This window comes from Bicyclus anynana, chromosome 24 (assembly GCF_947172395.1).
Source record: "Bicyclus anynana chromosome 24, ilBicAnyn1.1, whole genome shotgun sequence".
Lineage (NCBI taxonomy): Eukaryota > Metazoa > Arthropoda > Insecta > Lepidoptera > Nymphalidae > Bicyclus > Bicyclus anynana.
Genome location: NC_069106.1, coordinates 5,483,629 through 5,497,322, shown reverse-complemented (window position 1 = coordinate 5,497,322; position 13,694 = coordinate 5,483,629). Strand labels below are relative to the sequence as shown.

The following is a 13,694-nucleotide window of genomic DNA, read 5'->3' as shown; positions in this document are numbered from 1 at the left end:
CAATTACAATAGGTATGCTATGCTTAACCTCACTAATCGCTTACACAATAAACTACTCTTAATTTTACTATTGTACCCTGGTAGTTGTGGTAGAGGAAGTACATCGAGCAAGTCCCAGGACTTGTGACCATTGGGTGTGGTTTAAAGGCGCCTTTTAATACTAGTAAACACTCACCAACCCTGCCCGACATGCTCTCCATGCCCACAGTAAACAATTTAAGATCAATAATTACTTCATCACGAAACATTATCGAACAAAATCACTAACGCGACAAGCAGCATGACGCCTCAAGCTGCTCAACAAAGAATTGAACCAATTAATAGCCCAAGTCACTAATCACTTTCCTTTTCTTAATAACACTACTTAACACTTCACTATTTCACTATACTTAACAAGTAGAAGACGATTATTCCATCTTAAAAACGCGATTAGAACTGAATTACTAAATCAGCAGACTACGGAGACAGACGGAGGCAGGATGCCTCACTAGACTGAATACACAGTGACGGTACACGCGTACGCGCCATTTGGGACGCGATGCCATTGGATGAGAGTTACGTGATCTCCTATTGGTCGATCGCCGCCACGTTCGTTATGGTGGTAACGTTTTACAATCTTAATTACTTCAAGAGTAAATAATCAAAACCTAATTACATGAAAACTTGATTCTAAATTTATTAAATTAATTAACGTAGATTTTGCTGACCATTACGACAGCAAAATCTCAACACAGAACCTAAAGAGTTTCTTTTCTACTGCTGTCACCTGTCATCATTACTTGAGAGACTAATTATTAATTAAATCAAAACGGAATAGTATTTTGACTGCAAAATGATCAGACCACTAGATAACAAGTCGATTCGAAATAACCACAGAGCAAACATGACAACTATTAGGTCTGAGGCCATAGAGCCCTCAGTGAGCCAAGCTTCCCCGGCGACACGGCCATACTGACGTGCGGTGCGTGCTCTGCAGCGCCTCCAGTTCTTTTCTGTAAAAAAAAAAAAAATTCTGAAGCTAGGTACTTTCACAATTAACCTAGGCTTTGTTTGAATCTAGAAACTTGTGTTTTTCAAATTGTTAGTTACCTTAAACAAGGCTTAACTTTAGTATCTAAAATTAAAATGTTTAGTTATCTTAGACAAGGCTGAACTATAAGTGTGACAACACAAACTTGCTATGAATGTTGAGAAAGAGAATATTTATAAGTTCATATTGACACTGCTTGCTACACGCGACAACAGATAATGATTCATATGTACACTGCTCGCTCCACGCGACAACAGATAATAATAATTTATATTGACACTGCTCGCTCCACGCGACAACAGGTAAATATTATAATTATAAAATAAGTAAGTATGTTGTGTTTTAAGTGTACACGTAGACACTGCTCATAATTTTCATATGAATACAGTTATAACGTGGTGTGTAGTATAGGTAGGGAATCATGTGAGATAGATCCACGTAGAAGGCTACAGGGGAGTTTGGGAAGGTCGATGCTGTGTCCTTTGAGTGCCACATGGCATCTTTTATTAGTTATAAACGACTCCACGCCGCCAATAAGTAAAATTATAAGTATTCTCATTACTCTTTCTTTTAAAGTGTTTGTGATGATGTTTGTGTAAATGTTAAAATAATTGAAACTATATTCACCGGGAATAAATAGTCCACGCAGTGGTCGATGTAGTAGACGACACAGGCAGCACGCCAGCTCCAGCGGTCGCAATAGCAGCAGGCTGAAACGACTGCAGAAGTAGTAGCGGGCTGCGCGGCTGTAGTGGCGTTAGACGTTTGACACCGTTGATACCAGAGGCGGTACGGCCGCCAGAAGATCACCAGGGCGAGCAGGTCGCCTCAATTGGTTATCTGTTACCCTGCAAGGCCTCCAATGACGACCAGATACCGCTCTTGAGCACTCTGTGTACTTCACTATAAGGATTGCTAAACAAAGGTGAAGCGACGTTTGGTTGTTTTTAATTAAAACCAAGTAGTGTACTTACTAATAGTGGTTTTTTTTTTACCACCGCCTCGGCCATTCTACTTTGGATGTAAACATGCAGGGCTTCTATATCGATGACCCTACTGTCAAAGTTAACTAGATTAAGAAGTTTAGGTGCTACACAATTTTGACTATACAAGAAGTGTTAACGAAGCTATACCAAATATTGTATGTACTTTACAGTAAAAAGAGCATTGCAAATAACCGAAGATAGTATTTCGTTACCTGAAGTCACTATGTGTAGTTCGTTGCAATGCCTGTCACAATAAGTCTTGGAAGCTTCTGAGGAATTGTCTTCCATCATCAATAATTTATTTTGGGGATGTAAAGAGGCGGAGAAGTTCTTAAAGTAAACCCTTGGTACAATCTGAATTAAATGAAAAGTAAGAGACGCAATCTAACTAAGGAAAATGCCGTACGCCACGTAAACGCAATATCTATTTTGAAATTATCGGTAAAAGATTCGCACACTCGGCTCAAACCGTCGCGGTTTTTAACTAAAAGTACTCGACTCGCAAACGCATAACGTTTGCTAACGATAAATCTTAAAAGTAATACAGATTGCAACGTAATGAACATTTCTCAAATTTTTTTTTTTTTTTTTTTTTTTTTTCTTTTTTTTTTCTCTTTTTCTTTTTCTTTTTTATTTTTCTCTTTGTCTTTTACGTTATTACATTATTTATTTGGATGCGATATGGCGACACGGGCATCACGGCAACCATTGCCGATTCAACTCAATGACGCATCAATATTAAATTGTCAAAACTATTTTACGGTTTTAAGTCCAACTTAGTTACCACAAGAAAAACTGAGGGTAGTTATCAAATAAAATTAATTTCATCAGGGATTTCACAAATTACAAATTAAGTTGCACTTTCATTGTCAATGTCAGGATTTGGTACAGATTGACCGGCAGAAAGGGATCGCTGGAGCGATCCCACTTCTGATGTCGTAGAAAACGTAGATTCATTAATAAAAATATGGACAGAACCACTGACCTAACCTTGGTCATCGGTTCTGCCAATTACAATAGGTATGCTATGCTTAACCTCACTAATCGCTTACACAATAAACTACTCTTAATTTTACTATTGTACCCTGGTAGTTGTGGTAGAGGAAGTACATCGAGCAAGTCCCAGGACTTGTGACCATTGGGTGTGGTTTAAAGGCGCCTTTTAATACTAGTAAACACTCACCAACCCTGCCCGACATGCTCTCCATGCCCACAGTAAACAATTTAAGATCAATAATTACTTCATCACGAAACATTATCGAACAAAATCACTAACGCGACAAGCAGCATGACGCCTCAAGCTGCTCAACAAAGAATTGAACCAATTAATAGCCCAAGTCACTAATCACTTTCCTTTTCTTAATAACACTACTTAACACTTCACTATTTCACTATACTTAACAAGTAGAAGACGATTATTCCATCTTAAAAACGCGATTAGAACTGAATTACTAAATCAGCAGACTACGGAGACAGACGGAGGCAGGATGCCTCACTAGACTGAATACACAGTGACGGTACACGCGTACGCGCCATTTGGGACGCGATGCCATTGGATGAGAGTTACGTGATCTCCTATTGGTCGATCGCCGCCACGTTCGTTATGGTGGTAACGTTTTACAATCTTAATTACTTCAAGAGTAAATAATCAAAACCTAATTACATGAAAACTTGATTCTAAATTTATTAAATTAATTAACGTAGATTTTGCTGACCATTACGACAGCAAAATCTCAACACAGAACCTAAAGAGTTTCTTTTCTACTGCTGTCACCTGTCATCATTACTTGAGAGACTAATTATTAATTAAATCAAAACGGAATAGTATTTTGACTGCAAAATGATCAGACCACTAGATAACAAGTCGATTCGAAATAACCACAGAGCAAACATGACAACTATTAGGTCTGAGGCCATAGAGCCCTCAGTGAGCCAAGCTTCCCCGGCGACATATATAATCTACATAAATTCTGTGTCTTTTCTAAACTTTAGTTGAATTAGGTAGGTAGTTGAATAATTCCATTTTACAACTGTCATGTCTTGCTACCTAGCTCAATAAACGTTATCTAAATTATAAATCGTATTATTTAAACATAATAAGTTACAATTCAAAAATAAATTCTAAAAACATCTAATATAAGTTGCCAACAAAGTTCAGCAAAAATTAACCAGTTCTATAATTTTTAGCCATCAGTGATGCTACCGATATGGACTGCCGAGTTCCTCCAAGCAGTAGCTCGGATGGATCCCAAGTTTATTGCACTGCATCTTCAAGAGGTCGGCGGCAAAGCATATGAGAAATCCATGCAATATGTCAAAGACTTTGTGCAGAGACTCTGTGACAGTCCAGAGCTGCGGCTATATGACAAGATCCGAATATTCTTGGACGAGGATTTCAGCTCTCCAGAAAAATTTACGGTAAGAGTTTCTTATATCTGTTTATTACTCGAGCAGAGAACGGGGAGTGTTGATCGATCGTCGAGGAATTCCTTAACCCTACATTCTGTAGTCACAAGTTGAGTATTCAGCTAGGAGTTTTTCTCTCTACCACGCGATGGACCCGGCACCCGCATGGTGAATTCATGGAATGCTAAGATATTCGTCTCGGATAGAATAAAATTTATGCATCGTCATTGTTTTCTGCTCATAGATTTCCACTGGACATTGGTATTATGACATATACAGGGTGCTCGGGAGTATTTCCCATAACTCTGGGGTTATATTCTTTACCGAAAATTGATTAAAAATGTTCAAGGAACATATGTTCGTAATTAATATTTTCGGAGTAAATAATATTTCTTTTGTAAATAGATCTTAAAATGTGTCACTTATACGCATCCTTAGAATTATGACGTAGCCGAGTTTGACGTATTTTTAAATGCAAGGATAGATAAAGGCGCGTGTTATACGGATAGTCGGAATTATTTGAATTACTTTGTATGAAAACATAAAAAGTTTCTATTTTTTAATTAAAAAAAAAATAGTATGCAGTTCGGCTGCTATATGTGGACTCGTCAACATCTTGAAGTTATGGGAAATACTCCCGAGCACCCTGTATTGTGAAGATTTAAGTGGGGTCGGCAATATACGTCAATCTTTGTCTCTATTGCTCGTCAACACATTATCCACTCCCTTTGCACACATGTCGTCTGTCATACACTCCAACCATCTCTTCTTTGGCCTTCCTCTCCTCTTGTGCCCTTCCACTTGCAAATTCAACATTTTTCTAGTAATATGACTTTCATCCCTCCGCAATACATGTCCGAAAATATAGCTGTTTCTTTTGTTGCGTTGAGACGAAAGAGAGAACGATATTCTGGTTATAGATATACCATTATTCCGGCTCCGCACTATTGGTCGATTTGTCTTCACATATACATATATAGGGCTATTGGCAGGGACTACTAAAAACCATGATTGAGGACCTCGACAAACATTGGGCTTTTGTTGCATGGTTTCTGTTGTAGGGGCTTATCTCTGAATCTTCTAAACCGATTTTGAAAATTCTTTTTCTGATAGAAAACCACTTTATTTGTGAGTGTCATAGGCTATATTTTATCCCCGTATTCCCACGGGAACGGGAACTACGCGGGTGAAACCGGAGAGCCATTTCCTAGTGCTAGTAGTTAGTTAATTATACAGGTTAACCTAAATCGCATATAAAATCGATTGCACGGGTCGCCTGTTCATCCCGCCTCATTACTGACATAGGAGACCTATGTGGGTATTTGCGGTTTGACCTGAATAGCATTATACCTAGTACATGTAGGTTTAATCAACAGCATTTGAAGTAGAAGGTTCTATTTAAATTCAAAATCTACCGTTAATCGTTAAATAATGATTATAACAACTCAGAAGATTCTATTTAAATTTAAAATATGCCTTAACGTTAAAGAATGATTATAGCAACCCATATTCGGCTCACTGCTAAGCTCGAGTCTCCCCTAAGAATGAGTGGGGTTAGGCCAATAGTCCACCAATGCGGATTGACAGACTTCACACACGCTGAAAATTGAGAAAAATCCCCGATAAGCAGGTTTGTTTTTCCTTCACCGTTTGAGACACGTGATATTTAATTTCTTAAAATGCACACAACTGAAATTTTGGAGGTGCATGCCCGGTCCGGATTCGAACCTACACCCTCCGGAATCGGAGGCAAAGGTCATATCCACTGGGCTATCACGGCGTAAATAATGATTATTATGTATTATTAACTGATTTCAAAAAGTGATGGTATACCCGAATGTATGTAAGTCCGTAAATTTTTCAGAAACTAATGATGGGTTTTCGTTAATCATACGCGTTTCTACATATCTTTCACATTTATTACGGACCATATAACGAGAAATCGTCACAGAAATAGGTTCAGATTAATAGAAGAAACGGACAAAATACCACACGAGTTGAGTTGATTCCCTATTACATTACGATACCGCATTAAGATAAAGACTTTCTTAGCTTTGGGACTTAAGGTTAGGATTCCAGAGAATTATCTGATTTAGTTTGGACTACGGAAACGGACGGACTATACAGAAATCTTTTCCCGGCCGTTTACCCCAGGGTATTAAGACTAATCATCACCATCTTATATAACCCGCATATTCGGCTCACTGTCGAGCACGAGTCTCCTCTCAGAATGAGAGGGGTTAGGCTAATAGTCCACGGTAGCCAGGTTTCCTCATGATGTTTTTACTTCACCATTTGAGACACTTACTTTCTTAAAATGCACATAACTGAAAATAGGTGGATGCCCCGGACCGTCTTCTAAAAAAAAATATTTAGTTCCCAAGGCGGGTGATTTACCAACCCTTATGTAACAACTCAAGACAGCTCTTTGCGGAGGTTTTAGCGCAACGTCATTACCTTCTATTTATAGTTGAAGCTCATTATTTGCTTAGATAGACTGTTAGGTAACGTATTTTTTATATAGCAGTCTATATTTTATGGCTTATACAAGAAAAATTTATTATTACATCATTAATTTTTTAACACGTCTATAAGTCATCTATCTATACTAACATTATAAACTAGTGGACGCCCGCGATTTTGGTCCGCCCTTAGACCTCTTTAATCCAGCCCTTATCGCTGTAAAAATGGAGTAACTTCTCCCGATTTCCCTTCACTGCTCTGCTCCTATTGATCGTAGCGTAATGAAAAGTATACTGTAATCTGCCCAGGAGTATAAAGAATAATTGTACCTATTTTCGTTAAAATCCGTCGAGTAGTTTTTGTTTCTATAAAGAACATACAGACAAAAATTTTACTGATTGCATTTTTGGCATCAGTATCGATCACTAATCATCCCCTGATAGTTATTTTGGAAATATATTTCATGTAGGTACAGGATGGACCTCTCTACAGATTTAATATAAGTATAGACATGTTAAGTTTGTGGTGTTTTCGAGCGTAATCTCTGGATCTACTGAACCGATTTTGAAAAACTTTTTACTACTAGAAAGCCACGTTATTTGTGGGTGTCATAGGCTAAATTTTATCCCTGTATACTCACGGGCACGGTAACTACGCGTTAGAAACCGCAGGGCGTCGTCTAGTTTGTTATATATTCGTTTATAACAAAGTACCAGTTTGAAGTGCTACGATTTGTGTTTGCAAACTTTTCCATTTGAATTGCTCAACTCGTGGAAAGTTATTAGCATTTCGTGGGGAGAAAATCGATACGGTGACCTCTGACGTTGGCGGTTAGTAGGCGCAAAATGTATTTAGTGTCGCCGCACACGGGCCAGACGCTACAGCCACAAACGCCGCTACAAGAAGCAAGGAAAGGCCACAAAAATTGCTGAAGCGCGCGACAGCTATTTGTGGCCGGTGGTCGACACTTGTGGCAATCCTGCCACAAGTGTCGACCACCGGCCACTGCTACTTTTTAACAATACATGCAGTACTATAATCGCGCGAGTGACGTGTTTTTTTTATTCTTTACAAGTTAGCCCTTGACTACAATTTCACCTGGTGGTAAGTGATGATGGAAGCGGGCTAACTTGTTAGAAGGAGGATGAAAATCCACACTTCTTTCTGTTTCTACACGACATCGTACCGGAACAAATCGCTTGGCGGTACGTCTTTGCCGGTAGGGTGGTAACCAGCCAGATCTGGACCAATTAAGAAAATCTTAATCTGCCCAGCTGGGGATCGAACCCAGGATCTCCGTTTTGTAAATCCACCGCGCATACCACTGCGCCACGTGGCCGTGAAAAAGTTGTGGTGGCGTTTTGTGTCGGCGTTTAGGTTTAGGTCACAAGAAGCGAACAGCGACGACGGTGGCGGCCACCGGCGTCGCCCGTGTGGCGAGTCCATATACAATGTATGAAAACTACAGGAAATATGCCGGTAGCCGCGTTTTGCCGTTGTGGCCGGTGGCCCGTGTGCGGGAGCCCTAAGAGGCCGTACAGACTACTTTAGTATTTTAGTCAAGTACGAACAATGTCGAGTACAAAAAATTTTTTGTACTCGACTAAAATACTAAAGTAGTCCGAACTAGGCCTTAGTCGCGCTGCAAGCGTTTAGTTTTAACGGTACAGTTTTATCTAATCGAATTTCAATCAAAATCACTAGACAAGTGCGTGTCGGGCAACACGCAGTATTGGGGTCCGTAGAATAAGTTAGCACTTTAATCCTTTATGTAATGCACAAAATATCTTGTGGACTACGGAACCCTAAAAGGTGTACAGTTAAAACTGACGGACACTAAACACGTACTATTTAACTTAACTACCTAGCCGCCCCTTTTAGCACCCATCTGACCCATCATAATATAAGTTATAATATATGATATTGTCGTGTAGGTAATGGGAGCCATTGTAGCATGAGTGATTTTTGTGCAATGAAGCCGAATAGCACAATATACATAACGAGTGCTGCATTCGCTAATTACGTGCAGTGGCATACTATACTGTTATGATTACCAAACGACTTGTAGGAGTGAATGAATGAATAGCTTTGTGTTTGTGTGTGATTTGAGGTTTTATATTTTCTGTATGTAATCTACTATTACAAAATGGGAGTAGAAAATAGACATTTTTTGCCGTATGTTGGGGTAAATGCACATTTAAATAAATCATTCAAAACTATTATTAGTTTTTAAATTTGAAAAAAAATTACATAATTAGAAATAAAAATAGTAAAAGTTTGTTATTTATCATTGCTTATTCCCAAACTTTTTGTCACAAATGGCAACCCTGAACATCTGGTCGGTCGCCCTAGGCCCAGGGCAACTGAACCTAAGAGGCCGTACAGACTACTTTAGTATTTTAGTCGAGTACGAACAATTTTTGGGCGGTAAATTCAAAAATTCTTCGTACTCGACTAAAATACTAAAGTGGTCCGAACTAGAAATTAGGGTAAAACCTCCACTGGCTACATCTATAGCTAAGCTGACTTCCTACAATAGATTAACTATAACACCGATAGAATAAATAACTCCCACAAGTCATTAGACCGCCCCATAAGGTTGTATTACGTATGAATTGGATTGTAGCTAAGAATGCGGTCTGTAAGACCGAATAAATTCAATATGGAGTAATGACGTACGTGAGCGTCATAATGTAAACGGAATTCTGCATCTGCATAATGAATGTGCCGATTTCCCGTTCTATTACGTATCACTGTTTAACCGACTTCCAAAGAAGGGTTATTATGTTTTGAGGTAATATAATTATGTCTGTCTTCACTGTTGGACGTTTTTTAATCTATACTAATATAAGGAGGTAAGGTAAAAACCGAACCGATTTTGAAAATCCTTTTATCAATAGAAAGCATCGTTAATTGTGAGACATATAAATCCGGCTTAAGACATATTTATTATTTATCGACTAATAGCGGCAGAACCGAAAATGCCCCTCGCTCTTCCTCTGCAATGGGACGATATTTTCAATACCGTGCATATATTGGTCGACGATATCCTACTACTACTAAACCTGGGTTCAAAGGTCTCGACTTGGTATAAAGTATCGGTGTATTTGTCGTAGACTTTCATCAAGATGTGAACGATATTTAGATTATTAATCTTAATAATGGGGATGATGACTAGGTTTTATATATATTGATTTTTATGATACATTCGGGTAAATAAGGTCAATGTTAACTCATTTATACATAAAAAGCAAAGATTGACTGGATATTTGCAAAATAAATAAGATTATAAAATTTCAAAATTCGTTAAAAATCTTTTATCGTAATTAGATGAAAATTCATACAGTTTTAGCTTCCTTACATTAAATGTGACATTTTTCAATACATGAACTATAAACATAAACGCAGAAATAACAATGATATTAGTAATTTTATTTAAACGCCCATACAAATCTAACGATCATTGTCTACGACATCATAAGTTCGTACCATTTTGTATGGGGCGTTTTTCTGGGATCCGCGGCAGCGCCGCAAATCTGACCCTTTAAATCCCTGTAGCTCCGAAAGTAATGATCGCAGATACCGTGTTACTTTTACAAAATTGCTTTACTATTAGCATACTTTTAATTTATATACAATTTGAAAAACTGTCATCATCGTCACATAAAAATCAATATGGCGCACCCCACGATATATTTAGTTGGTATAGAATTATAATAAGTAGTTTAGTGATAAGGTTTTTCCAGCATTCCATTTTCAAACAATTCTAATAAGACAGACAAAGTGGCATTACATTATTCTACGTAACAAATATGAAGAAACAGTTGTGGAAATTCCGTGTCTTGCATGACCGAAAGATCCAATATGGCTTTATGACGTCACGCTATTGAACGTCACCTATACATGGGACTGCCGATTTTAATATTACTTCTAATAACAATAGGCGAGAATGTTGGCCATTGTAAATATCATATTATACTTTTAGCTTTAGAGTCGCTTTTCAGTTGTAGTCTTTCTAGGTAATTGATTTACATGCGGGACTACATGTCTGTTATGACGTCAACGATTGTCTTTTTGAATGGCAACAGTGGGATATAACATAACATAGAGCCTGTGATAGCCAGACCTTAGACATTAAGACTTAAATCTTGTCAATCCATGCTCCTGCAATAGGTTAGTGCGGCAACCAATTTATAGACTTTGGAATTTGGCCTTGATAGGATTTCAAGGATATAGTTCCGCAATAGGGTTGATGACAGTTTTTTAAATTGTATAAAAATTAAAAGTATGCTAATAGTAAAGCAATTTTGTAGAAGTAACAGGGTATCTGCGATCGTTACTTTCGGAGCTACAAGGATTTATCTTTGCCTAGAGGCAGAGAGAAGCAAAAATGAAGTGTGGCAAACTTTACTTATTCCCCAGACTTTTTTTTAATTCTTTACAAGTTACCCCTTGACTATAATCTCACCTGATGGTAAGTGATGCAATCTAAGATGGAAGCGGGCTAACTTGTTAGGAGGAGGATGAAAATCCACACTCCTTTCGGTTTTACAGGGCATCGTACCGGAACGCTAAATCACTTGGCGGTACGTCTTTGCCGGTAGGGTGGTAACTAGCCACGGCCGAAGCCTCCCACTAGCCTAAAAATTTATCTTTGCCCGGAGCGGCGAAATTGCTGGATCGGGCTATGTTACATATGTATTTTGTGCTACTCGTAGAAGTGGTATGTCTTGCTATCGCAGGCTTTTAGACCATAACAGGATGCTGCTATCGCGGAAAATCTGGTGGAATGTCAAATGTCAAGTGCATCTACTTGAGTTACAATAATAGGTATGTTTTGTGAACAATGTTGTATTGTATGACAACAATGAACATTAGAATAACACTTGATAATCTTGATCAATGGTTTTTTTCTGGTCGTTTATACTGAACTGTGTCGCATTGATGACACTAAAGTTTGCTAGTCTTTTGCGCTGTGACGAATACTCTAATATCTATTATTTATTTTAAAAGACATTATGTCCTTATTTTGTAATCTGATAATATCAACTCTGAGGGTGTATTTCTGTCGACGGGGCGTAAATAAATAACTGCCGCCCCGCCCTTGACACGATACTAAAATAAATGCTCGAGTGCGCCTTTCAAAGGTTATACGTATTTTTAATAAGTTGATCAAAAGTGTGCAGGAATTTTCAGCCAGAATACATAATGATATTGGTTAAGTTAATTATAATAAAACTTCGCTATTAGACGAGACGAGAGATAAGGGACGTGATAGGATATGACCTTTGCCTTTGATTCGTAGGGCGTAGGTTCGATTTCGATCCGGGGTATGCACCTCCAACTTATCAGTTACGTGAATTTAAAGAAATTAAATATAATGTGTCTCAAACGGTGAAGGAAAAATATTTTTTTTTGTCATTTGGCAGCGTGGTGGACCAAGGCCTAACCCGTCTCATTCTGAAAGAATCGTGCTCAACAATGAGCGGAATACGAGTTGTTATTGATGATGATGATCACTATCAGGCTAGTTTTAGGGCCTGACTTTATCAACATAATATACTTTTAAACACCACGATCACAGCCTGCACCCAATGGTTTCCTGCAACCAGATTGATATCTTCAGTTTACCTAGTGAAGGGTTGCTGTTTCTGCATATTCGGAGTCGGATCCCCATATCCAAGGGCTTATCAAAATATGTCATCAAAATATGTCTCGCCTATTGCAACTTCAGCTTTGCGAGCTATATCGCTATTTTTGGTTAGGATATCATTACTGATTCGATCACGCAGTACAGCACGTTGTCAGAAGTTCATACTTTAAACTATAAGTTACCGTGTGAGAAATATATTATCTAATCATCCACAGAAAATGGAATCATATCAAAGAGTCCTAATATAGGCTTCCCTGAAAAATAATATATTGGTCTACCACACTGCTTCAGAGTGTCATCATTCATCGTCAGCATTATCGCCCGCATCTAGCGGCTCCCTGATGTGATCCGGTTCATGACGTCAGTCCACTAATGGGGGGCGACCAACACTGCGCTTACCGTTGCTATTTCAGCACCTTGGGACCGACGTTCACCGACTATTCGAACTATATGCCCCACTTATTACCACTTCAACTTTGTGATTCGTTGAGCTAAGTTTGTAACTTTGGTTCTTCTGCGGATCTGCTCATTTATGATTCGATCACGCAAAAATACACCGAGCTTAGGTCAATCTTTCGCGCGCTGAGCGACTGCGCCTTTCTTAAGGTCCCTTAACCTTAACTAACGTCAGTCGTTAGTCACCACTGTCAACAAGCATTATGCTTGTTGACAGCGATGACTATTTGAAGCATAGAGACTCTTATATTGTCAAAGATTTGAAAACTATCGTCTTCAAGCACTGAGGATTTCGGACGAAAAACAGTGTGTTGGCTAATAAATCTATACAAATTCCTAAAAAAATGCAAGCCCATTACACTTTCATTATAAATATATTTCATGTAGTAATCGATCTGTCACAGAATTAGATTCGACAGCGTTGATATCGTATCTGGTAAGTACATACTAATATAACCTGATATTAGTTTTGTGTTAAGCCGTCAAACACTTAATACTCACTTATTAAAAAAACCATGACGTCAGTTTTTACAAGGTAAATCAATTCCAGGGTAAAAAGACTTAAACTCTTCACGGTTTTAGGGAGTGGATAAAGCCCGTTATGTCTTAGGCTTAGATTAATTTACTAATCACTAGTGACCTATACATTATGGCTTCCCACGGAAATTCAAGGTGCTTTTCCACCAAAGATGCGCTATGG

At 38.4% G+C, this 13,694-nt stretch overlaps 2 protein-coding genes across 2 annotated transcripts in view; both read left to right on the top strand.

The window, feature by feature from the left end:
• The window catches only part of LOC128199462 (uncharacterized), a 480,879-nt gene that overhangs the window by 244,518 nt on the left and 222,667 nt on the right, over positions 1–13,694 (top strand). The window lies entirely within an intron of this gene.
• The window catches only part of LOC112053838 (uncharacterized), a 39,818-nt gene that overhangs the window by 4,730 nt on the left and 21,394 nt on the right, over positions 1–13,694 (top strand). Inside the window, exon 2 of the mRNA XM_052889094.1 lies at positions 4,204–4,434. Coding sequence (XP_052745054.1) covers positions 4,204–4,434 — 231 coding nt within the window. The remainder of the gene's footprint in view (positions 1–4,203; positions 4,435–13,694) is intronic.